The 26,666-nt window shown below is 43.4% G+C and overlaps 1 protein-coding gene across 2 annotated transcripts in view; it reads right to left on the bottom strand.

Moving 5' to 3' along the window:
* LOC126253567 (zinc finger protein 672-like) overlaps positions 1–26,666 on the bottom strand; it is a 167,523-nt gene that overhangs the window by 23,505 nt on the left and 117,352 nt on the right. Inside the window, exon 4 of one of the 2 annotated variants that reach the window (XM_049954988.1) lies at positions 465–984. The exons of the other annotated variant lie outside the window; for it this stretch is intronic. Within the exon in view, the coding sequence (XP_049810945.1) occupies positions 713–984 (272 nt within the window). The 3' untranslated portion in view covers positions 465–712. Of the gene's footprint in view, positions 1–464; positions 985–26,666 lie in introns of those variants that run through there. 2 annotated transcript variants of the gene reach the window in all.

Raw genomic sequence — 26,666 nt, 5'->3', positions numbered from 1 at the left:
AACTCCTCACTTTTTGTGTGTTCGCTTTTTTATATTACAGATTTCTTAAATTATTCTGATTTTAAGTGAAATCTTAACATTCCTTACTAGCCAAATAATGTGTGCACTTCACTCGTATCATATCACACAGATACTGTGGTGGGAGCAACATGCTGCTAATAACTGACCAGCAGCCCCCTCCCATGACACCTACAAAATTCTAAATGCATACAGCAGTGTAATTCAAAATGAAGTGTTACAAATGAGACCTTATGATGATCATCATCCTCAAAAATAAAAATGAACACATGCCATTCACAGCAACTTTAGTCTGGGCAGTCACATTTCAGTCTGGGATGATAACATTTTCCCATTTGAAAATGTGCATTTTTTAATCCAAACAGAAAAATAACAGTCTAAGTAACAAGAAAAAAGCTAATGCTCGTAGCATTACTCCGAGTAATATTTACTTTGGAAGAGGATACATGAATGCTAACAAACAAAAATGTAGGGACAAAAAATGTTTGATACATTACAGAACAACAAAATAGCAGTTCATCTCCAAAATAGCCTGAACATTCAACCATGGAGGCTTCTTTGTTTTATTTTACAATTAGTAGCAGAAAGCATTTCAATATAAACTAGTATACCAATTAGCTTAATAATCATCTGCATTTTCAATAACAATGGCAGTCACACATAAAAATTAACATTGAAAGCTGTAAGCCAGAGTTCACAGCATAAAATGGACAGGCTTGCTGCGTGGGAATTTCCACTGAGTGAGCGATCTTCCAGGATGGATTGCCAGTATGTGTTGGTTGAGGTTACTGGCAAACTTGCTCCTGTGGGGACAGTATGGACACTGAAGCTGCGGTTCCTTTCCACACACATAACGAACATGCCTGACGAGTGACCGTTTGCTAGGGTACTGGCGGCCACAACGAGGACAGCCCGCCAGCAACTGCCCGGAAAAGTCATGCACCACAGCGCCACCACTGAGGTACTCTGCACAAAGTAAAATGTAAGCATTCAATCCACAAACTGAACAGCACACGATGGAAGAAAATCAGCAAGATACTCAAAAATTAAAAACATCTACAAATAAAAATGTTAATATGGAAGTGGAAGTGCTACCTGGAATCTTAAATGATGACAATAGTGAGAGAAACAGTAACACACAGTTATCCTCTGCATTTTAGCTGTTTCATTCTGCAGTGAAATCCAAGGTTTTAATGGTAATATCCATCCTCTTCAGAACAAGTCATATGGATTATAATCTGTCATCATTTATTGATAACATCAGAATATCACAGAGGAAAGGCTGGAATTAGCATGAGCTAATGCTACATGTATCAATGAAGGATCACAACCCTCCTCTTCTTAATTCATTTCACTGCAAATCTAACCATGAACCTGAATTGCAGTGAACCAAATGAGTGAGATTTGGCACCTGCACTACCACTTCTGTTAAACTGTAATTTATTAAGTTTTCCATCATTAGTATGTTAAATGTCTGATGGACATTTCCATGTACCACTTAGTAAGTACTGATTATGTTTATCTGGGTAACATGATTCATAAACATCTAAAGTCTTTGTTAACATAGAATACAAATAAGCAGACGAATGAACTGTGTCACAACAGATTTCTTTATTTAGTTGCAGTAAGGTCAATTGCCAAAACAAATTTTCTGTGTGGCAGATTGTTGTTGTCCTGATGATTTCTTGATATTACCAAGTCTTTTGCGATGTGAGTGTTTGGAGCTTATCAAGTAAGTAAGAGCGACACAGTAATCTTTATTACAGTTTTAAAACTGTATTTTCCAATATTTTTAACCGACACCATAAACATATGCCAGCCTACACTGATGTGTCTAAACAGGAGAAAAACACAGGCTCTTTGTGACTTGTCCCAAATTTGTCCTCAAGATACAATACCCATAAAAATTCATTGTCCATGGTGTAGAGGCAAAGGCAATTCTGGTCATATATATAAAGATATATAAAGGCTGTTAGTGGCACTAATGTTCGTGCCCAGTCCCTGGTGAATAAGGCAAGAACTGAAATTGAGGGTAACACAGTAAAAACTGAAATGCTTTACTCTGTTTTCAAATGTTTCTTTACAAAGCAAAACCCAGGAAAGTGCCCCAATTTAATCCTCGTACCACTGAAAAGCTGAATGAAATAAGTACTAGTGTCGGCGGTGTTGAGTAACAGCTGAAATTATTAAAAATTGAAAAAAAGCTCCAGGTCCAATGGAATCCCTGTCAGATTCTATACTGAATTTGTGGCTGAGTCTATCATAGATCCCTTGAAGAAAAGGCCGTGATCAGTTCTTGGGAAAAAAAAGCACAGATCACACCTGTCTACAAGAAACAGCACTTCAGAACATCAACAGTGAACTCACTTGTTTACAACATTTAGGGTAACTGGGAGGAAGAGTGGATGGAAGTGAGAGACAAGAAGTTGCAGCTAGTGAAGCTAACAGCACAGCATGGAACAGTCCCAGTCAGAAAAGTGGCACGAAGTGCTACTAACACACTTTCATATTGGACATCCTCTGGCATGTGGGTATCTCCTGTTGTGAGAGAATCCACTTAGTTGAATGAAACATATTTGGCTACCATGAGAGCAACGTATGATGGCTTCAATGACTACTGTGGAAGAATATTGTCAAATGATATTTCACAGAACCCAACGAAATTCTAGTCATATATAAAGGCTGTTAGTGGCACTAATGTCCATGCCCAGTCCCTAGAGAATAAGACAGGAACTGAAATTGAGGGTAGCACAGCAAAAACTGAAATGCTTTACTCTGCTTTCAAATGTTCCTTTACAAAGCAAGACCCTGGAGAACTGTCCCAATTTAATCCTCGTATCACTGAAAAGATGAATGAAATAAGTACTAGTGTCAGAGGTGTTGAGTAACAGCTGAAATTGTTGAAAATTGAACAAAGCTCCAGGTACCGATGGAATCTCTGTCAGATTCTAAATTGAATCTGTGGCTGAGTCTGTCAAGATCCCTTGAAGAAAAAGCCGTTATCAGTTCTTTGGGGAAAAAAAAAAAGCACAGATTACACCCGTCTACAAGAAGGGTAGTAGAAGTGATCCACAAAACTACCGTCCCGTATCCTTTACATCAATATGCTGTAGAACCTTAGAACATATTTTGAGATCAAATGTAAAGAAGTATCTTGAACAAAATGACCTCCTCAATGACAACCACCTTGGATTTTGAAAAAATTGATCATGTGAAACCCAACTTGCACTTTTCTCACATGACATAATGAAAGCTTTGGATCAAGGCTATCAGGTATATGCTGTATTTCTTGATTTCTGAAAAAGCGTTTGACTCAGTACGACACTTACGCTTATTATCAAAAGTACGATCATATAGGGTATCAAGTGAAATTTGTGAATGTGTTGGGGACTTTTTGGTAGGAAGGACGCAGCATCTTGTCGTGGATGAAGAGTCACTGTCAGATGTAGAAGTAACTTCTGATGTGCCCTAGGGAAGTTTATTGGCATCCTTGTTGTTCATGTTTCATATTTATGACCTTGCAGATAATATTAGTAGTAAATCAGGCTTTTTGCATATGATGCATTTATCTATAATGAAGTACTATCTGAAAGAAACTGCATAAATATTCAGTCAGATCTTGATAAGATTTCAAAGTGGTGCAAAGATTGGCAGCTTGCTTTAATTGTTCAGAAATGCAAAATTCTGCAGTTCACAAAAGGAAAAAACATAGTATCCTATGACTATAATATCAATGAGTTACTGTTGGAATACCCCAACTCATTCAAATACCTGCGTGTAGGGATATGAAATGGAATTATCACACAGGTCACGGATAAAGTAGGTAGTAGGCCTCAGTTTATTAGTAGAATACTGGGGAAGTGCTACCAGTCTACAAAGGTGGTGGTGGTGGTGGTGGTGGTGGTGGTGGTGGTGGTTAGTGTTTAACGTCCCGTCGACAACGAGGTCATTAGAGACGGAGCGCAAGCTCAGGTTAGGGAAGGATTGGGAAGGAAATCGGCCGTGCCCTTTCAAAGGAACCATCCCGGCATTTGCCTGAGACAATTTAGGGAAATCACAGAAAACCTAAATCAGGATGGCCGGAGACGGGATTGAACCGTCGTCCTCCCGAATGCGAGTCCAGTGTGCTAACCACTGCACCACCTCACTCGGTAGTCTACAAAGGAGATAGCTTACAAATCATTTGTGTGACCCATTGTAGAATATTGCTCAAGTGTGTGAGACCCATACCAAATAGGAATAACAAGAGGTATTGAATGTACCCAGAAGGTCAGCACAAATGGTCACATGTTTGTTTAACCAATGAAAGAGTGTCACAGAGGCATGCACAGAGGCATTCAAACAATCGTTCTTCCTGCCCTCCATATGTGACTGGAACGGGACAATGGGATGTACCCTCTGCCATGCACCTTACAGTGATTTGCAGAGTATAGATGTAGATGTAGATGTAGAGGTAGGTGTAGCTGTGATGCTTGCAATGGACTATTGGCACAACACCACATTGCAGATGAATGTATTTTATTTGGAGACAGAAGGACAGCACTTCCTGTGGTCTTGTTCTTCATTTTAAGCAGCAACTTGAGGAGTATATCAAGGTGTTTAAAATTTATGAGGTAACAAGTCTATTCCCTAAATTATTTGGCCATGTGTTGTAACTGTCATTGAAGTGCTGATAGTATTTCTTAGAAGCAATAAAAAGCAACCCATGTGACTTGGAAAAATACACAGACCATCCAATATCGAAGTCAGATTGGAGGACAAATGTACAAAATAGGAGGGTCATTAACTGTAAAATCAATTAGTTGTAAAACTATAGATTATATTTCAGTACACTTTTTTCTCCTTTGTTTGATATCAAATAAATCCTCTGGATTTATTTCATGGCAATGTGAAGCTACATAACAACATTTGATCTTTTTGTCCACGAAAAGGGTATTGATAGCAAAAACCAAGCTGATGTCATGTTTCTTGACTTCCCTGAAGTGTCCAACATACTTCTTGATTGATTATTAGTAAACAAAATCTGTGCTTGCAGACTAGCAGATCTAGTATGTGATTAGATTTAATGTTTCTTATGAATCTGAACAACATACAGTATTGTCATAGACAAACATTTTTAGAAGTAAAAGTGTCATCAGTTGAGTTAAGATAGTTATTATTCATGTTAGAGATAAATGGCCTGGCAAAAAATCTATCCAGCCATCTGAGCAAGTCCTCAAATAATTTGTGCACTGGGACCTTATATCATCAGGAAATTATTGTCAAAAGCAGGATGACCCACAGATGACTGACAATAGTTGCAAAGACTTTCAGTGACTCTTGAACTAATGGAAGTGAGAAATACAATTACAGACATGCTGCACGGCTCATCACAGATGTATTCTGCTAACACACTGGCATTACAGAAATGCTGAAAAATTTACAGTAGGATACACCAGAAGAAAGATGTTCTGGGTCATTTAAAGACTCATTCTTAAAATGTTTAGATTGCACATTTAAAAGCATGTCAGAAAAATCATTAGTCCTTCTCAAATACATCTCATATACAGAATTCAGCCTTATACAGATACTCATCCTTTCCATACTTTCTCCTCACATGAAACTGGAAGTGGCAAGACTATACTGCTACACTATGTATCCTCTACAACTCACTGTATTGCGACTTGTGAAGTACAGACACAGAACTAAGCTCAGCAACAATATGAGTTGTTTGCCCTGTGAGCAATTGTGATGTATTTCATGACATACACATTAAATAGTGGTGCAGAAAGTATAAGACAATGCATTAACAACACAGAAATAAATAGAAAGAGGGCAATCAATTTACAGGTTAGACACAATAAAGTTTCTCTGCTGGTAAAGACTGCCTTTACTTTACCTAGTACATCTTACAATTGTTTACTAATATCTTAAGATGTGCATCAACAGGATTAATCTTGGTCTTTGAACAGTGTGTTTAAAAAGATTCTTTGTATGCAGAATTCTTGGATTTCTAGGCTACTGGAAAAGTCCCATTCAGACTACAAATAATGAAAAGAGTACAGATTAAGACTGGCAGTACAGTTTAAGTGTGGACTGCTCAAAAGGCAAATAAACAAGACAGAATTGAGCACAGTCTTCAGACTATATCCTTTCTCAGCACTGACTGACTAACAAAAACATACAAATATACATGCACAGCTCCAGTGCTCAGTATTACTCTGCATCATATCCTCCATTAGGGCTTCAACTAACTTTTATCACACCTTTAAATGAGAAACACTTTTCCCACAATCATCCCCACTTCTCCAAAGTGGTATTCCACAATCTACAAAATACACTGTGTGTCCTAGTCCCAATCTCTTGTCACATGGTATGTATTCCTAAGGAAAACCTATGTGCAAGTTCTGTGCAGTCATCTAACACATCCTATTCCAGTCCCATCACAGGCATATGGTATCACATCAGAGGTGGGGCTGCCTGTGAAAGCAGTTGTATCATATGCCAACTCTGCAGTGACTGCTGCACAGCCAAGATTGTCAAACAGCTATCAAACCAAATGGATGGCTACTGTCAAACTGTAGCCAAGAACAAAGTTGACCACCCAGTGGCAATAGATGTTGCAAAGCACAACATGCTTGACTTGCATGGCTGCTTTTCAACATGTGTCACCTGTATCTTCACCATCAACACCAGCTTCTCAGAACTGCATATGTGGAAACTGTCCTCACAGCGCACCCACATTCCTGCAATCTTTCTGGTTTTATACTCTGCTAGCCCATCTCACACCTACCTCCAATCTTCACTCCTGTGGCATTGCCTGCACTTCATTTCTTTAATCTACAATCATAGTGTTCTCTCCACAGGCTCCCTCTTCCTTGTTAGTTAGCTCTGATAAGTTTCATTACATGAGAGCTTAGCAACCATTTCAATCTTGTTTATGTGATCATCAACCACTCAAAATCTCAACTGTGAGATAAGTTGTCTGTTACCTTTGCTCCTTTCATCAGAAGTAGATTTTTGATACACCGCGGACCTGCAATGCCTGTACATCTTCCAATTCATTAACATGTTCAAGAAAAACAGTTTTCCTTCCATCTCCCTTTTTCACTAATTTCAATACAGAATGGACATAGGGGTAATATCAATAATCTTTCATACACTGACATTGGTATGAATGAAAGACTTTGTGGTCACAGAGAAATGGCAGATTAACAGTAAACAGAGACTGAAAGAATAGGCACCCTAAAGTCATGTACCATACCCACAAAACACTTTCCCTTGTTTCATGACTCTCCCTTGTTTTATGATAATACAAACTGAGCTGCCCTTCTTTGAACTTTTTTGATGTCCTCCATCAATCATATCTACACAGTGCAGCTATATTCCAAAAAAGGACAGACAAGTGAAGTACAGGCAGTCTCTTTAGTAGATTTGATGAAGCTTCTACCTTTACTGCCAGTATAAGACATTCTTTGGTTCACCTTTCTCACTACATTCTCTATGTGATGCTTCCAATTTAAATTATTTGTAATTGTAATCCCAAGGTTTTTAACTGAATTGATAACATTTCAGTTTGCATTATTTATTGTGTAACAAAAACCTAATGAGTTCTTTCTAGTAATCATGTCAAAGACTTAACATTTTTTTTATTGTTTAGAGTCAATTACCACTTTTAAAACCATCCAGATCTCTTGTCTAAATCATTTTGTAACTGGTTTTGATCTTCTGATGACAACACCATCTGCAAACAGTCTGAGAGGGCTGCTCAGACTCTCCCCTAAATATTTTATATAGATCAAAGAACAACAGAGAATAAAAATCTGAAAATGAGATCGAGAATGTTTTCATTTGATTTTTAACATTTTATAAAGATCATTGCTTTGTTCCAATTACATGATGCTTTCTAAAATTTTAAACACCAGAGGCCCCATAACACTTCTTCAGGTAACCCCAGATATGACATCTATTTCACTTTATGACTTTCAATCAGTTATGACAAACTGTGCTCTTTCTGACAGAAAACCATGAATCCAGTCATACAAATGTGACGATACTTCATAGGCATACAATCTGGTTAGAAACTGCCTTTGAGGAATGGTGTCTAAAAGATTCTGAAAACCTAGAAATACAAAATCAACTTGATTCCCCTGTTAACAGCACCCACTGCTTCATGTGAATAAAGAGCCAGTTGTGTTTCACAATAACGACACTTTCTGAATCTATGCCATCTGTGTTGATAGATGGTTTGAGGTCTGAATACAGTATACATTCCAAAATCTTACTGCAAACTGATTTTCATGATGATTCTATAATTCAGCTGACTACCTCTATTTTCTTTCCTGTGCATTGGTGTGATCTTTGCCACTTTCCACTTCTTACATATGGATCTTTCATCATGCAAACAGCTGTATATGATTGCTAAATATTGACTATTATTATTATTTGTGGGTGATGGCACTCAACAGTGAGATCATCAGTGCCTTTGCATGAATGATATACAGACAAGTGTGGAGAAAATCTATTAAAAAATAATAATAAATTGGAAAACCAAGTTGCACTCACACACAAGAATTGAAAAGACAACATTGATATGGTGAGTATCAGAAAAGTCAGACGAAAGACAGCAGAATAACTATATAAAATCATGAATGGAATACCAGGGAACAGGTGACTGTGGCTGGATGAGAGCCACTCTGTAACACATTAAAATCTCACATCCACTATTTTCTGAATTTGGAAGACTCCCACCTTCATTATGACCTTCATTTCTCCAACACTGCCTGAATAAATTTTGGCAGGGTTCCACTGACTTAGGGTTAGGCCTTACATACCTAAGGTATAACCCTATGCGATGCTACAGATGCCAGTGATTTGGCCATATACTGAATTGCAGAGGTGAAGCAATCTGTGGGAAGTGTGGAAAGGCAGCCCCTGAATCTGGGACTGACAACCTGTCCCCAGCAGTATGCATTTGCTCTAGGAGCCACTCTGTCAGGAGCCAAGACTGTCCTGTTTATTCTGATAAACAAAATTTAGGAAATAAAAATGACCAAGTGGATCCCCTACTCAGAAACCAGAAAAGAACAGGAGGAGACAAAACCCCATGTGTTTGCCACTTCGTATACTTCCACAGTGCAGAAACCTGCACCCAAGGTGGACACTTTGATGCAGATGACCTCCAGTGCACCATTATCCACCACCAGGCTCTGTACTTCCACCTGAAGTGCCAAAGCAAAGTGAGTAAAAACATAGCAATCCAGGCAGCTACGACAGATGACACCAGTAACATTTTTGCAATGAACATTGTAAAGGCACCCCAACAGCAGAGTGCCTCTCAATGCTACATTTCATCACCACCCTTGAAGGGAAAGGGAACAGGGAAAGGATCATGATGTGTGGATCAAAAGCTGTCCCAGCCACCATCACATGTCACTGTAACATGTTTGACTGATCAGGAGGACATCACTGATTTTGATGCCTAGGCAGACTCTCCTCTTCCCTCACTCTACAAGTGCCTTACCGCCCCAGCACAAGGATAGGGGTAAATCAAAAACATATGGCTGAAATGGCTCCCATACTCCAGCGGAATATGAATGGGTGCTGAACTCATATGGAGGAATTGAGAGTCCTTGTACAGGACGGACATTTCTGCCTCTGTCTCCAAGATTCTCATTTTAAACAGACTGACATGCCTGTGCTTGGAGTGCTTCATGTCTACAGAAAAAAGAATGGTAAGATAGCAGTGTTCGTCAAGGCACATTCTGCTCCTCACCTGTGCCCTTAACCACAATGCTACAAGCGGTCGCTGTTTGGATAGTGGCTCATGTTGCTGTCATGGTGTGCTACCTACTGTCTGCACCACAAGCCCACTGACAGTGAGGTCCTCACATATCTTCTTGATGGAATACTCCATGTCCCCCTTCAGCTTTTAGGTGACTTTAATGCACACACTGCACTAAGTGGTTCTAACACCATTTGCCCCCAGTGGTTGTATACTTGAGGATCTGACATAAACTACAGATATCATATTGATGAACATGGTTCAAGCCATGCATTTTAGCACCACTACGAGTGCATTTACAGCCTTAGACCTCTGCTTCTGCTCACCTGTCTTTGCAGCCACTGCTCAATGAGGAGTGGATGAAGACCTTCATGGTAGCAACCATTACCCTATCTGGATCCACCTGCCAGATGGAGTAGATCCCAAAACCATGCCACTGAGATGAGTGTTCAGAAAGGCTAACTGGCTGCTTTACAGGCTGCTGAGATGCAACAGTTATTGGCGGGTGACCTCTGGGGACCAGCTGCACCTCAGTTGTATAAGGTTTACTCTGGCAAGCAGGTCTCTGTCTGAGTGGACCCTTATTTCACTGGCTGCTCCTGGGACAGACATAGAACCCTCAAACATCAACTTACGTCCCAGCTTGATGGATGTACCGTCTGGAAGTACTCACATCCACAAAATCTGATAGTCCTCCTGATAATCAAATTGTATTTAGTATTGTGGCTCAAGAAGTTGTAAACTTGAATGTTTGTAGTGATCAAGAGGAAGGAAGAAACATTTGAAAAAACTGTACCCCTTCTGTATTCATAAGGGCATCAGTAACATTATCACTGCTGTCGCCCAATGAAGGAATTGATACTGTCTTGGCTCTAGTGTACTTTACATACCACAAGAATCTACTTGGATTTTCTGCCAGATTTTGAGACAACGTTTTATTGTGGAAACTATTAAAACATTCTTTCAGTGAAGTCCCCTCTTAAATTTCGAGCTTCTATAGAACACTGACAATCTTAGAGACTTTAAACGTGTGTGTTTGCCAACATATTGAGGCTAGACTGATGTCACCACCAACTATAATGGTATGAGTCACACATCTATTCTAAATAAGACTCAAATTTTCCTTGAACTCTTCAAAAACATAAATTGGGTGCCAACATTCTGTCCACACGCACACTGGATCGCTATTTGCGGCTGCACTTTTCCCGTGTCACGAATGGGAAGGCCGTGGCTCGTTTGTACGGCAGGGGGTACTGGATGTCGCCGTGCTCTATGATTCGTCTATGACGACGTTACAGCCTTAACCCTTGGCACCTGCACTCTTCTAGCGAGTCAGCGTATATATTGGCAAGCCATTGCAGCAAGACATCAGTAAGAACCTGAAGATGACGAGCAGCTGTCTCGTCGAAATATTGTGCAGCTTCCACAACATTATCCGACGCGACGCCCACGAACCATTGAAGCTGTTTCACATGAGTCTGAATATCAGTAAAAGGAAAAAATACTTTACTCATTCCAGTTGTCAAGTGTGGTATTATCCAGAGAGTGCAGTGCCACACCAAAGTCAGAAACACATATTGATACCACAAACATTAGTGAGGTCTCACTTAATCTGCAACTATGTGTGGAAGGCGCTCCTGAAGACCACACCTCACCTCTAAACCCAGCATTGCCATCACACTGAGGTCAATATACTGTTGAGCAAGCAAGATCTCAGCTCACTTCAAGACCTCAGCTACAGCAGTCAACATCGTAATGTAGGACAGTGACAGTTAATTTTTAAATGAACTTGTACTGTTGAATATGTTGAACACTGTATCGGAGGAGAGCAGTTTGTTGATCTATGCATCAAGTGATGCTTTCATAGTCAATGGCGGTAGTAAATTATCCAGCAATCCTGTGGAAAAGAAATACGTCAAGGTTAAGTAAATCTTTTTTAATTTATCTAATAAACTGAACTAATGTTACACGTGTTTTTATTTGGTGAGCCTTCACCCAGAGCAATCAAAGAACCCACAGTTGTGGCCAGACGAACGTAGTTTCGCCTGGTCCTAACACCAAATACGAACTCTACCCATACATACTAATAGCAACTATCTACTTCAGGGCCAGCCATGGTGTGACAAACTTCAGGTGTGCAGTGTGTGCGGGCCACATGCACGACAAGTGCTGCCCTGTCACTCGGCTTTGCTTGGTCCCTCCAGGAAGTATCCAGAACAACATGAAATTTCAATTAGCATTGTGGTGCGGCATTTTTCAGTTAGCACAACTCTCCAAGAATGGTAGAATCGTTGTGTCAGCACTGTGTGCCCTTCACTATTTGTTCCTGGTATGAAGGAGATTCACAGGTCCAGTGGCTGTTCACACAAAAAGAGACAGACTAGAGATCTACTATCACAATCCTTTAAAATGAATGGAAATGGCAGAAGATAGGAACAAGAATTCTCAATCCATATACTGCCTATGTGCTATGAAACAATATCACAATACTATGCATGAAGAATTTAAAGAGTTATTTGATGATGAAAGAGCTAAAAATTACAAAGCCATGGATCTTGTGAAGAAATTGGCGGTATGAAGAGCAAAATTTTTTAAGTTGCAAGAATTATTCCACTGTCAGTTGCAACAGTTTTCACTAGAACTGAACAAGGAATATGGAGACCTCAATGTATTCCTGGAAAGTCACGGGACAAGCATGGAATGATTTTTCAATTTAAAACTTGGTTCTGTTGAATTTATGAATGGAAAAGGAGTGCAGGAATGAATATTACAACACCCAGAATGGATTGCACACTTTAAGTAGACGTGGCTGTGCACTGCCCACAGTAAAACACTGCAAGGTAACTTCTTTCTGATTTGATGGGGATGCAGTTAAAACAAAAATCGCATCATAGAAGAGACACATTCTGACAAAGTGAGTCTAGTTCTCTAAGCTCACTGTTGTTAAGAAAAATGCAAGGTTTGATGAATTGATTTTTGTCTTCAAAGTAAATCTGTTTTCGAGCTGTTTTTGAGACCATTTGCCATTTCAGTTGAAAGTGCCCTTGTTCATAGCAGATGTAACTGATTGACCTGAAAGGTAATTCCAGTTTTAATGACAAATCTTTTTACATTAAAAATATCCAGGATGTCTACATTGCTTTCCTCAGTAGAGTTTGCACGTCTCGATAATGAGGTTGCAAAAGTGTTACAATATTCTGATCTATACATTTGTGTGAAAGATCTTTTTCAATTGTGAAACTAAATAAATCATGATTATGTGTCAACTTGAGTGTGAAACTCTGTCTAATTGTTTGCTTCTGTTCCTAAGCCCACAGTTTGTACCAGATTAAAAATTATATTAAGTAATTAAATAGTAATGAAAAGTTGTTTTGTTTCTGATCTATATTGTTGAGAAATGTGAAACATGAAACCAACTGCCAGTTAAACATGGCATGAACACTGCTTCTGCCCCCCCCCCCCCCTCCTCACACTGAGACATTGTGCCATGGCAGGGGGAAAATGTGCAGTGAGCGTGAGCACTTTGTCACTTGTGCCCCGACATGGCCCACAAGCCGAAATCTTGGCTGCCCCTTATCTACCTCGATTACACTACAAGGTAAACTGCTCCTAACAACACAAACAGGGCAATGTTTGACTTAACCCTTTGAGACTCAATCCAATCATCAGGGAATAATAAATGTTATTTACATGAAGTTTCAATTATTTCATTACATTAATGAATTGCTCAATCAGGGTGGTGTAATGAAATAATTCAAACTGGATGTAAATACCATACTTTTATTGCCTGACGAAGAGCTAAGCTCAAATACTGGTCATATAAAAACAGCATTCTAAGCACATCTGACTGGGGTCTCTCTGGAAATAGGCTGTGGTGCACGGAATAATTCCGAAAAGATACAACTTGATAAATTCCCAATTTTCACAATAAGGGGAGATGAGAAGTTCTATTGTGACAAAATATATACACCACATGTGAAATAAGCTGATGACATTGTTTATGATGTGTAAGCAACAAATACAAAACCTTCTGCATATGAAACAAGATAATTACCGTCACATTTAGAATTAAATTTAAAGGCATTTTCAACCTTTCACTTCAACAGTCACTGATAACAACAGTACACTGCACTGCAATGTATTGTATTAACATTTCATCAGAGCCATCCATTAAATAAAATTTCAAATCTGATACTATACACAGGATGTAGGAAGGCAACGGTACATCTCTACCACTACGCCCTTTAGTCCTTAGAAGTTTTAAAGGCTGAGAACCATCACCATTAATGCACAAAATGAATTATAAAATGTTACTTACTAATGTTTTCTATCGGAAGCAAAACCATCACTTTCCCAGTACATATTTCGAAAATCAAAATATGTACTTTCCATTTACATTTATGAGTGCTCTAAGGGTGGAAACTTCATAAAATACTGCAGTGTATTTAAAAATTGGAGAAAAGTTTCTATAATTTCAAACTTTTGTAATTTTGGTATGTACACATATCCTATTAAATGTGAAACAGTTCACAAAGAACACAAACTCCAGGTCGGAATATCGACAATGATTGTTATTCACACAGAATGCTAATTATTAAAATTGTTAAGTGAACTTTTCTTGAAGTTTGTTGGACATTCAACTGCTCTTAGTGTTACATAACATAAGGATCACCTTACAGTTAATCTTTTCCTTTTCTGTCTGCTATAAAATAGTTTCTAGAGTTCCAGCATGAAATTCATTAGCTGCTTATCACTATATTTAATGTTGCTATAAAACATCAACATACACTCTGTCAATTATTTCAATGGAACAAAATTAAAGTAAGTGACTTACACTGACCTTCCTTCTTATTTTAATGGAAAACTATAACTGAACAATCCATCTGTTTCACTACTTTCATGCGCCACACTTCTATTCCAACTTACTTTCACTTACCTAACACAGACTTAGGTACATTACATGTATAAACTGACCTGCATCTGATTTTTACTTCCCGAAGGTTCCCGTTTCATATTTGTTATATTCAATGAGACCACCAACACAGTTTCAGGCAGTTTGGTGTTTCATGGTACTGTCAAGGGAATTTATTAATTTATTTTTGTAAACAAATGGCTGTTGTAATATAATAATGGAATCTGCCTGAGGCAACTCATGATAATATTCAGTGGTGACATTCTGATATTCATACACATATTACTTATTTTACTCAACATTAAATTAGCTATAGCAGTAAACTTCTGCAACATGCTATGCTCTGTCCAGTGGGTAGAAAATAAAACCATCTGAAAACATGTCATCTGAATTATTGCAAGTTTAGCATTAGTGAGTTCAAACTGATAAGCTCTGTATATCCAAATCAGTTTCATAACACTTGCCATGGACTTAACATTTCATGTAAATGTGGAAAAATGCATAAGATACATAGAAATGAAATACATTGCTAATGTGTTCAACAACAACAGATAGTCAACCAGTTAATTTTGTGAAAATTTAACATAAAACTTTGAGAATTACCCAGTCTATATGTTTTCCTGACATTTGACCAGCACTGCATAACATGAGTTACAAGGCTGTTTTTTAATGGTTGTTCAAATCAACTTACTCACTGATTAAGTTGCTTTGTATTTTCTCTGTAGATTTTCAAATTCTCCCCTGGATATATTTTTAATCCTGAAATGGAGTTTATTATAAGAACTAGTAATCTGGCATACTTAGGCATAAGTGAAACAGATGCTAACATAAAGCTTAGGGAAAGTGTGGCAGCAAACTTACACCTAAGAAAAGAGGAAATTACACAGAATATTCTGAATGACTATTTTTAACCAGGATTAAAAAATATGATTAGATGCTATGAAAGTAAGTAAATGAGGTCTCTTGCGATTCAGACAGGTACACAATTTTTCAGAAACATTTTTCAGACTGTATGTGTGTGTCTCTCCAGTTTTAGGCGGCATTTGAGAACTGAATTTATTTATTTAGCAGGTTCTGTGAGACCATGCAACCTACCGTTACTTGGTCATGGAGCGAACCAGTACACTATTTTCAGAAATTTGATTAGGAAATTTATAAACAAAGACAGTTTTAATAAAAAAAACAAAGAAGCAGAGAGTACATGAATAAATAACACATTGCAGGGAAAAGTTCTCAACTACTTCAAGGAATTCCTGTACAGAATACAATGAGTGTGCCACAAGAACTTTGATTTATATTTATTACACTTCTTTTTCAGTTCTTCTGGAAGCCTACTGATAATGACACCTAATTCTTTTTTATGTCACCAGCCATGTTTAGTGCAGATTCTTGATATAAATTAATAAAAGCAATGTACTTAGAACAGAATCCTGTAGCATCCTCAACCTTTATTGACCCCAGTCATATTCAAACCTCTTCCCCATTTGCTGACACTGAATGGCAGCTTTCTGCTTCCTACTTTTCAGATATGTAGCACACCACTGTTGAGCTTTTTTCCCATAATCCTATAATATTACAGCTTATGTAAAATTGTATATGGCCCATACAGTCAAATGTTTTTATTAAATCAAAGAAAACACCTACTGTTCTCAACATATCATCTAGCTCAGCCACTGTCTCACACACAAAAGAATAAACAGCACATTCAGTGGATATTGCCTTCCTAAAGCCAAACTGAGTCTGACACCAAATTATGTGTACTGATAAATGCCGTTTGCTCTCCTAAATATCACTATCCCAAAACTCTTGAAAATACTGGCAGCAAATAAATTGGCTAGCAAGTGTCTGTATTATCTTTTTCACCCTTTCCATAAAATGGTATCACTAACAAGAATTTCGATCTGCCAGCAGTCTGACCAAACTTTAAAGAGTCAGTCCACAAGTGATTAAGTACGGAACTAATGTATGTTGCATTTTCCTTTGTAATCCTACTTGAAATTTCATCATACTCATAGGAGTCTTTGCTCTTTAATAATGTAATAATTGATTTCATCTTTACATGTTTCCTGTGGCTGCATATGATATAGTTGTCTCAGAACATCAACTGTCAAGAGTTGTTCACATTTATCTATGCAGATAAAATTTTGATTTAACTTGCAGACTATCGACAAGAAGCTATTATGAAATATTTTCCATAACTCTGGTGTAGCACTAACAGTTTCATTCTCACATAAGAGAGGTTAACACACCTTCAACTTTTACTCCTGCAATGGCATTCTGATTCCAGCTATATCCAGCCTTTGCTTCCACCTTTTACTTCTTACAGTTGGACCAAATACAGACACTATTAAAAAAATGCTCTTTGTTGTCATGTAATTACATATTAACATGTTCTTACTGAGTTATACACCTTATACATAATGATGATCACAAAGTTATTAACCAAAAAACGCATAAAACCTAGTAAATAAGCTGCTGCTTTTTCATGTTTTGATCAGTTAAATATTAGAGTAATTTAAACAAGAATCATCAATGTTTTTCATTGAATATCAATTACCAGTACTCTTAATGCATGTGAATATGGTTTCAACAAAACCTGACAGCAGTTACAAGTTTCCTGCATGTCTCATTAATTCCTTTCAGCACAACATGACAATGTGTAGATATCTGATTGAGAAACTAAAAGATTTCTCATGTAATGGTTCTACTGCCATTCTTAAACTGTTTGAAGGAAGGAAGATTGGGGTTTAATATACTGTCAACAATATGATCATTAAAGGTGGCATGCTCAGTTCAGACAAGGTGAGGAAGAAACTTTACCATATCCTCTTCAAAGATACCATATATGCATTTTTATAAAAATTCTTTTAGGGAAATCACAAAAAAAACTAGATGACCAGATGGGGATTTCAACTCTGCTCTTCCTACATGTGAGCACCCAAAGCACCATGCCACTTCATCTGATGCACTTAAATGTTTCTGACAAACTCACAGACATTTTCCAGAATTCATTTGCTATGAAAGACCCTTCAAACTATCTGAAGGAATACCAAAATTGAATGCTAAAATGGTTAGTTTTATACACGCAGCGGGCAATTAATCACCGTAAACAGTAATAACTGTAAAGTATCTACAAGTATGCATCTGAAGCAACTTAAAACTGCAACCACCAATAAAAGTTGAAATATAAAAAGCAGATGCTAGCAGAAACACACTGGAAGAATCCTACCAAAATTAATTAATCTATGAAAGAGTTAGTTCACAAAATGCTTATTCAATCATTCCTGAGTATTGCTCAGCTTTTTGGGACCCTTACTACATAGGATTAATGGAGGATATCTAGAGAAGATCCAAAGAACAGCAACACATTTCATCACACACTAATTTAAATAGCACAAAGATTCCCATGCAATTCTGTTGGTATACTCTATAAAACAAACAAAATGCATTACATAGAGGTTCATTGTTAAAATTACAGGAGTTAACATTCAAGGAAGAGTCAAGCAACATATTCTACATACTTCATACAAAACGACGATCACCATCAGATAAATTCTACTCAAATGGAGGCTTGCCAGCAGTCATTCTTCCCACAAAGTTGTTATGAATGGAACGGTAAAGGGAAAAGGGAAAATTAATATCATCACTGTGCATCTTCAGGTTTTGGCGGCGCAAAGACTGTTCCATTAAGTTTCGGGTGTGCAGCCGCAAGAAATCTCCTTCTTCTTCTAATATTTCGGCTGTATAACGTTCAGCCATCTTCAGGGTGAGCCGCAGTACACGAGTATAAAGGGACGAAGCGAGCACTGGAGCGGCAGTCTTGCGGCTCAGCCTGAAGATTGCTGAACGTTATACAGCCGAAATATTAGAAGAAGAAGGAGATTTCTTGCGGCTGCACACCCGAAACTTAATGGAACAATATTATCACTCTTTATCACACACTGTTACATGGTTTGCACAGAATAGATGTAGATGATGTATTTCTTAACTCCCCATTACTTCTCATGAGCTGAACTGCATTCTCAAATATTATGCAATAACAGGTGTAATATTCCAGTTTTATTTCATATTCATGTTCTTAGTATATTATTGAATACGTCCAGATTCTATATGTTTAGAAGTAAGGTTGGTTGTTGGGATGTTTAAGGGGGACTAAACAGCTAAGGTCATCAGTCCCCCATTCCAAAAACTGGCGAGACAGGGTCACGAAGCAGGTAAAACCCTAGAGGGAAGGAGACTCCCCCCAGGCACTACAAGAACACAAATGCAACAACGAACACTACAGACAAGAAGAGGACAGACAAACACCAGACACTAACATACAGAAGAAAAGAAGATGGCTGGAAACTGGTTGACTGACCGCGAGACAAAAAAAAAAGGGAAAGAGGCAACCAGCAGACTATACACCAAAACAGCAACAAATGTAAAGAGACGCAAGGACAAAAGACACAGAATGGGAAGGTGCAGGACCTCCCTAAATCGAACCATAAAACGGACTACCACGGATAAAATTTAAAACGTTATCAGCCATGGAGGCATCGTCAGATAAAACCAAAGCCAAAGTGCCCGGGAGATTAAAAGATTGCCGGAGTGTGCGCAGTCGAGGACACTCCAGCAAAATGTGGCCGACCGTCAGCCGGGACCCACACTGACACAGGGGGGGATCCTCCTGACGCAAGAGATGGCCGTGCGTCAGGTACGTATGGCCGATGCGCAGCCGACACAGGACCACCGAGTCCCTGCGAGAAGCCCGCAGGGAGGAACGCCACACGGCGGTCGTCTCCTTGACAGCCCGCAGTTTATTCGGGGCTGTCATGCCACGCCACTCAGCAGCCCACATCCCAATCAGCTTACGGCGCAACACCATCTGCTGGTCGCGAGCCGTAAGGCCGACCTCCAAAGCCGGGGCGTCGATCGCCCCTTTAGCCAGCCTGTCGACACGTTCGTTCCCTGGGATGCCAACATGACCGGGCGTCCAAACCAAGACCACCGAACGACCAGAACGGGCAATGGCGGAAACAGACTCCTGTATGGAGGACACCAGAGGAGAGGAGGGATAGCAGCGGTCGATGGCCTGAAGGCTGCTCAGGGAGTCACTGCAGATGACGATGGACCCACCTGAGCAGGAACGCAGATGCTCAAGAGCGCGCATGATTGCCACCAGCTCTGCAGTAAAAATACTGCAGCCAGCCGGCAAGGAGCGTTGCTCAACATGGGCAGCGTGAGCAAAAGCGTAGGCAGTGCGACCATCAACCAGGGAACCATCCGTGTAGACAGGCTCACAGCCCGGAAATGAGGCGAGGAGCGAAAGAAAACGGCGACGGAGGACCACAGGCGGAACCGAGTCCTTAGGTCCCTGTGCCAAATCCAGACGGACGGACGGCCGGGACAAACACCAGGGAGGCGTAGGTGTACGGACCCGGAAGGGAGGCAGAAGAGGGAATGACCCCAGGTCTGACAGCAGGGACTGGACACGGACAGCTATGGAAAGCCCAGACCTAGGTCGCCGTTCGGGCAGATGGAGGACCATAGCAGGAAAAAGCAGGCGACGATTGGGATGATCTGGCGAGCAATGAACGTGGACAGCATAGTCGACGAGCAGACGATGGCGGCGAATCCGCAGCGGGGGAACCCCGGCCTCCACCAGTAGACTATCCACGGGGCTGGTGCGAAAAGCGCCAGTGGCAAGCCTAACCCCACAGTGGTGTACGGGGTCTAACAACTTCAACACTGAGGGGGACGCAGACCCATAGGCCAGGCTCCCATAATCAAGCCGGGACTGCACAAGGGCTCTGTACAACCGCAGCAGCGTGCAGCGATCTGCACCCCAAGACGTGTGGCTAAGGCAGCGGAGGGCGTTGAGGTGCCGCCAGCATTTTTGCTTCAGCTGAGTAATATGAGGAACCCATGTGAGCCGGGCATCAAACACGAGTCCCAAGAAGCGGCAAGTGTCCACCACCTCAAGCAGGTGGCCGTCGAGGTAAAGTTCAGGATGAGGGTGGACCGTCCGACGCCTGCAGAAGTGCATAACTCGAGTCTTGGCTGCAGAGAACTGAAAACCGTGAGTCAGAGCCCACGAGGCTGCCTTGCGAATGGCGACTTGCAGCCGGCGTTCGGCGACTCCCGTAGTCGTGGAGCTAAATGAGATGCAGAAGTCGTCGGCATACAAAGAAGGAGACACCGACGACCCCACTGCTGCAGCCAGACCATTAATAGCCACCAGAAATAAGGAGACGCTCAACACTGAGCCCTGCGGTACCCCATTTTCCTGTATATAAGAGGAACTAGAGGTGGCACCGACTTGCACCCGGAAAGAGCGGCGCAATAAAAAGCTTTGAAGAAAAGCCGGGAGCTGACCACGAAGACCCCACTCATGCAACGTGGCGAGGATGTGATGCCTCCACGTGGTGTCATACGCTTTCCGCAGATCGAAAAATACAGCAACGAGATGCTGACGTCGGGCAAAGGCCGTACGGACAGCTGATTCCAGCCGCACCAAATTGTCCACTGCAGACCGGCCCCGACGGAAGCCACCCTGGGATGGAGTGAGGAGACCGCGCGACTCAAGGACCCAACACAAACGCCGCCCCACCATACGTTCGAGCAATTTGCACAAAACGTTGGTGAGGGTAATGGGACGATACCTGTCCACCGCCAGTGGGTCCGCACCGGGCTTCAAGATGGGGACAATAACACCCTCTCGCCATTGCGACGGGAACACACCTTCACTCCAAATGCGATTAAATATCGCGAGAATGTGTCTCTGGCAGTCCCTGGAGAGATGCTTCAGCATCTGCGCGTGGATGCAGTCTGGGCCTGGTGCTGTATCAGGGCAATCGGCGAGAGCAGCGAGGAATTCCCTCTCGCTGAAAGGGGCATTGTATGTTTCAGAACGACGCGTGTGAAATGAGAGCGGCGTCCGCTCGGCTCGCTCCTTTAGAGAGCGAAAGGCGGGGGGATAAGATGCAGTCGCAGAGCTCTGAGCAAAGTGTGCGGCAAGCCGTTCAGCAATGGCGGCAGCGTCCGTGCATACAGCGCCGTCCAAGGAGATCCCAGGGACACCGAAAGTGGTCTGGTGTCCATAAATCCGCCGTATCCGGGACCACACCAGCGAGGGGGAGACACGGGAGCCCAACGATGAGACATACTGCTCCCAGCACTCTTGCTTACGCCGTGTAATCAGACGTCGGGCGAAGGCACGGAGCCTCTTAAAGGCGATGAGGGTCTCGAGAGACGGGTGCCGCCTATGACGCTGGAGGGCCCGCCTACGGTCGCGAATAGCCTCAGCAATCTCCGGCGACCACCAGGGTACAGCCTTCCTCCGAGGGAGTCCAGAAGAGCGGGGGATGGCAGCCTCGGCTGCCGAAATGATGGACGTGGTGAAGACACGGACCACCTCGTCAATGTCACCCTGCGGGGGACACTCAACGGTTGCCGCGGAGGTAAAACGCGGCCAGTCAGCTCTGTGGAGGGCCCAGCGTGGCAGACGCCCAGAAGAATGACACTGGGGCAGTGACAAATAGATGGGAAAATGGTCACTGCCACACAGGTCAGGATGCACCCTCCAGTGGAGGGATGGGACAAGTCCGGGGGTGCAAAGAGAGAGATCGATGGCGGAGAACGAGCCATGGGCCACACTGAAATGTGTGGGAGCACCGGTGTTCAAGAGGCTAAGGTCGAGCTGAGCCAATAAATGCTCCACGGCACGACCGCGGCCATCGGAGACAGTCCCACCCCATAGAGGGTTGTGGGCATTGAAATCGCCCAACAACATGAAAGGTGGCGGCAGTTGGGTTATCAGAGCAGCCAGGACATGCTGCGAGACAGCACCATCCGGTGGAAGGTAGATACTGCAGACGGTAATAGCCCGTGGCGTCCACACCCGCACAGCGACAGCCTCTAAAGGTGTTTGGAGAGGGACAGACTCGCTGTGCAGAGTGTGAGCGACATATATGCAGACGCCACCAGACACCCTTTCATAAGTTGCCCGGTTCTTAAAATAACCCCGATAGCCACGGAGGGCGGGGGTTCGCATTGCTGGAAACCAAGTTTCCTGCAGAGCAATGCAAAGGAAAGGATGAAGGCTGATAAGCTGGCGGAGCTCAGCTAGATGGTGGAAGAAACCGCTGCAGTTCCACTGGAGGATGGTGTTGTCCATGGCTGGGAAAGGCGTGACGGGACTGGGAAGGCAGATTACGCCGCCAGATCACCTGCTGCCTCCGACTGAGCACCCACGCTAGTGCTATTCATGGCGTCTGAGGGACCGCCGAGATCGAGGTCCTCAGCGGACGCCAGAATCTCCACCTCATCTTCGGACGCAGAGGGAGGAGGGTGCGGTGGGACAGGTGCCACCGCAATTTCAGGATTCTTGGGAGCCTTTTTCTTTGACTGCTTTGCTCGCTGTGCCTGTGGTGGTTCTGGCTGGGAGGGCGTCACTGGGTCAGTCTCAGGGACTGAAGACGACCGCGACGCCCTACAACCAGCGACCGGTGGTTTTTTGGCAGACTGGCGAGTGTCCGCTTTGGCACTGGGCAAAGCCTGGGATGGGAGGGCCCCAAGGGACCCCTTCCGGGCGAGAGGAGCCGAAGAAGGCCCACGCTGCTCCGGCTGTGAAGGGGGAACAGATGTCCCCGGTGGTTGGGGTGGTGTTGCTCCTGAAGTAGATGGAGCAGGAGCAACAGGGAGTGAAGTGCCCCCCACAACCGAGGGGGCCGGTGAGGGCTGACAGAGCTGAGTTCGAACTGTTGGGGACGACACTGAAGAAGAGCGAACAGGTGTTGCAGCTGCAGCATAGGTGGACGGCATGGGCACAGGGTGTAGCCTTTCAAACTTCCGCCGTGCCTCGGTGTAGGTCAGGCGGTCCAGGGTCTTATATTCCATTATCTTCCTTTCCTTCTGGAAGATCCGACAGTCCGACGAGCAGGGGGAATGGTGTTCTCCGCAGTTAACACAGATAGGAGGCGGGGCACATGGAGTATCGGGATGAGATGGGCGTCCGCAATCTCGACAAGTGAGGCTGGAAGTGCAGCGGGAAGACATATGGCCGAACTTCCAGCACTTGAAGCACCGCATCGGGGGAGGGATATAGGGCTTGACGTCACACCGGTAGACCATCACCTTGACCTTTTCCGGTAACGTATCACCCTCGAAGGCCAAGATGAAGGCACCGGTGGCTACCTGATTATCCCTCGGACCCCGATGGACGCGCCGGACGAAGTGAACACCTCGTCGTTCGAGGTTGGCGCGTAATTCATCGTCGGACTGCAGAAGAAGATCCCTGTGGAATATAATACCCTGGACCATGTTGAGACTCTTATGCGGCGTGATGCTAACTGAAACATCCCCCAACTTGTCACAAGTGAGCAACCTCCGTGACTGGGCAGAGGATGCCGTTTTGATGAGCACAGAACCAGAGCGCATCTTTGACAAGCCCTCCACCTCCCCGAACTTGTCCTCTAAATGCTCCACAAAAAACTGGGGCTTAGTTGACATAAACGATTCTCCATCGACTCGCGTGCACACAAGGAACCGGGGTGAATATTCTCCACCGACTTCTTTTGCCATACGTTCCTCCCATGGAGTGGCCAGGGAGGGAAAGGATCGCGGATCGTATTTCCTGCCGTTGAGGTTAGACCTCGATCGCTTAGAGACTGCTGGTGGAGGCCCACCAGCGAGAGATGAAGTACCACGCTTCATTGCGGGTCATCCGCCCCGATGCCACCTACTCCGACCAAGGGCCCTCCCCACGGGCGCCACCCAGCCGCAGCAATAGCCACCTGGCAGGATGGCCATTGCCGGGAGTCCCGATGCCCCAGGGAGATGGGCATCTACTCCTTGGCATACGTGGGGAGTTAACGGCGCAGGCATCAGTAGAGCGATCCCTGTGTTGTCAGGGGGCTACAACCAAGAGGGTACATGGCGGCCCCACCACAACGGACTGGCTACCGTGCTGGATCTTAGGTGCAAAATGTCCAACGTCGTCGTCGCAGTTAAAAGAAACACTGCAGAGTGCAGCGTGGTAATCGCCCAAGAGATCGAAAACGAGCGGGACATCATTGCAACGACGAGAAATCAGGCTAAAGGTCTAATTGCACGACGGATACAGTGCACCATGTAAGGCGCCCTTCCCCAATTGGCTCGCTCTTCGGAATAATTTAGAAATATGGAGGTCAAACCCTAATGGGGACCATCACGTAAGGCCGAAACATGTGAGACTCCTTTTAGTCGCCTCTTACGACAGGCAGGAATACCGCGGGCCTATTCTAACCCCCGAACCCGCAGGGGGCGTTTAGAAGTAATATTCTACATTTATTATGAAGTTATATACACTCCTGGAAATGGAAAAAAGAACACATTGACACCGGTGTGTCAGACCCACCATACTTGCTCCGGACACTGCGAGAGGGCTGTACAAGCAATGATCACACGCACGGCACAGCGGACACACCAGGAACTGCGGTGTTGGCCGTCGAATGGCGCTAGCTGCGCAGCATTTGTGCACCGCCGCCGTCAGTGTCAGCCAGTTTGCCGTGGCATATGGAGCTACATCGCAGTCTTTAACACTGGTAGCATGCCGCGACAGCGTGGACGTGAACCGTATGTGCAGTTGACGGACTTTGAGCGAGGGCGTATAGTGGGCATGCGGGAGGCCGGGTGGACGTACCGCCGAATTGCTCAACACGTGGGGCGTGAGGTCTCCACAGTACATCGATGTTGTCGCCAGTGGTCGGCGGAAGGTGCACGTGCCCGTCGACCTGGGACCGGATCGCAGCGACGCACGGATGCACGCCAAGACCGTAGGATCCTACGCAGTGCCGTAGGGGACCGCACCGCCATTTCCCAGCAAATTAGGGACACTGTTGCTCCTGGGGTATCGGCGAGGACCATTCGCAACCGTCTCCATGAAGCTGGGCTACGGTCCCGCACACCGTTAGGCCGTCTTCCGCTCACGCCCCAACATCGTGCAGCCCGCCTCCAGTGGTGTCGCGACAGGCGTGAATGGAGGGACGAATGGAGACGTGTCGTCTTCAGCGATGAGAGTTGCTTCTGCCTTGGTGCCAATGATGGTCGTATGCGTGTTTGGCGCTGTGCAGGTGAGCGCCACAATCAGGACTGCATACGACCGAGGCACACAGGGCCAACACCCGGCATCATGGTGTGGGGAGCGATCTCCTACACTGGCCGTAAACCACTGGTGATCGTCGAGGGGACACTGAATAGTGCACGGTACATCCAAACCGTCATCGAACCCATCGTTCTACCATTCCTAGACCGGCAAGGGAACTTGCTGTTCCAACAGGACAATGCACGTCCGCATGTATCCCGTGCCACCCAACGTGCTCTAGAAGGTGTAAGTCAACTACCCTGGCCAGCAAGATCTCCGGATCTGTCCCCCATTGAGCATGTTTGGGACTGGATGAAGCGTCGTCTCACGCGGTCTGCACGTCCAGCACGAACGCTGGTCCAACTGAGGCGCCAGGTGGAAATGGCATGGCAAGCTGTTCCACAGGACTACATCCAGCATCTCTACGATCGTCTCCATGGGAGAATAGCAGCCTGCATTGCTGCGAAAGGTGGATATACACTGTACTAGTGCCGACATTGTGCATGCTCTGTTGCCTGTGTCTATGTGCCTGTGGTTCTGTCAGTGTGATCATGTGATGTATCTGACCCCAGGAATGTGTCAATAAAGTTTCCCCTTCCTGGGACAATGAATTCACGGTGTTCTTATTTCAATTTCCAGGAGTGTATAACATTTTGTGCCAGTCTTAGATTTAAGAAGATATCATATATTATTGAGATCTTATTAAATCCACAGAGCAAAAACTCTGCATAAAAGTTGCAATTACTTAATTATGCAAATGTTACTATGGTATCAGAAGCAATTAAATTCAGAACAATAAAACATGCCAGTATATTTAAGTTGCTCACTTGGGCGGAGTTAAACATCTTTTTATGTTTGCACCATATTAT

The sequence above is a fragment of the Schistocerca nitens genome, chromosome 4, assembly GCF_023898315.1.
Source record: "Schistocerca nitens isolate TAMUIC-IGC-003100 chromosome 4, iqSchNite1.1, whole genome shotgun sequence".
In the NCBI taxonomy this organism is placed as follows: domain Eukaryota; kingdom Metazoa; phylum Arthropoda; class Insecta; order Orthoptera; family Acrididae; genus Schistocerca; species Schistocerca nitens.
The sequence above is the reverse complement of the archived record's forward strand: the minus strand, read 5'-3'. Positions and strand labels throughout refer to the sequence as shown.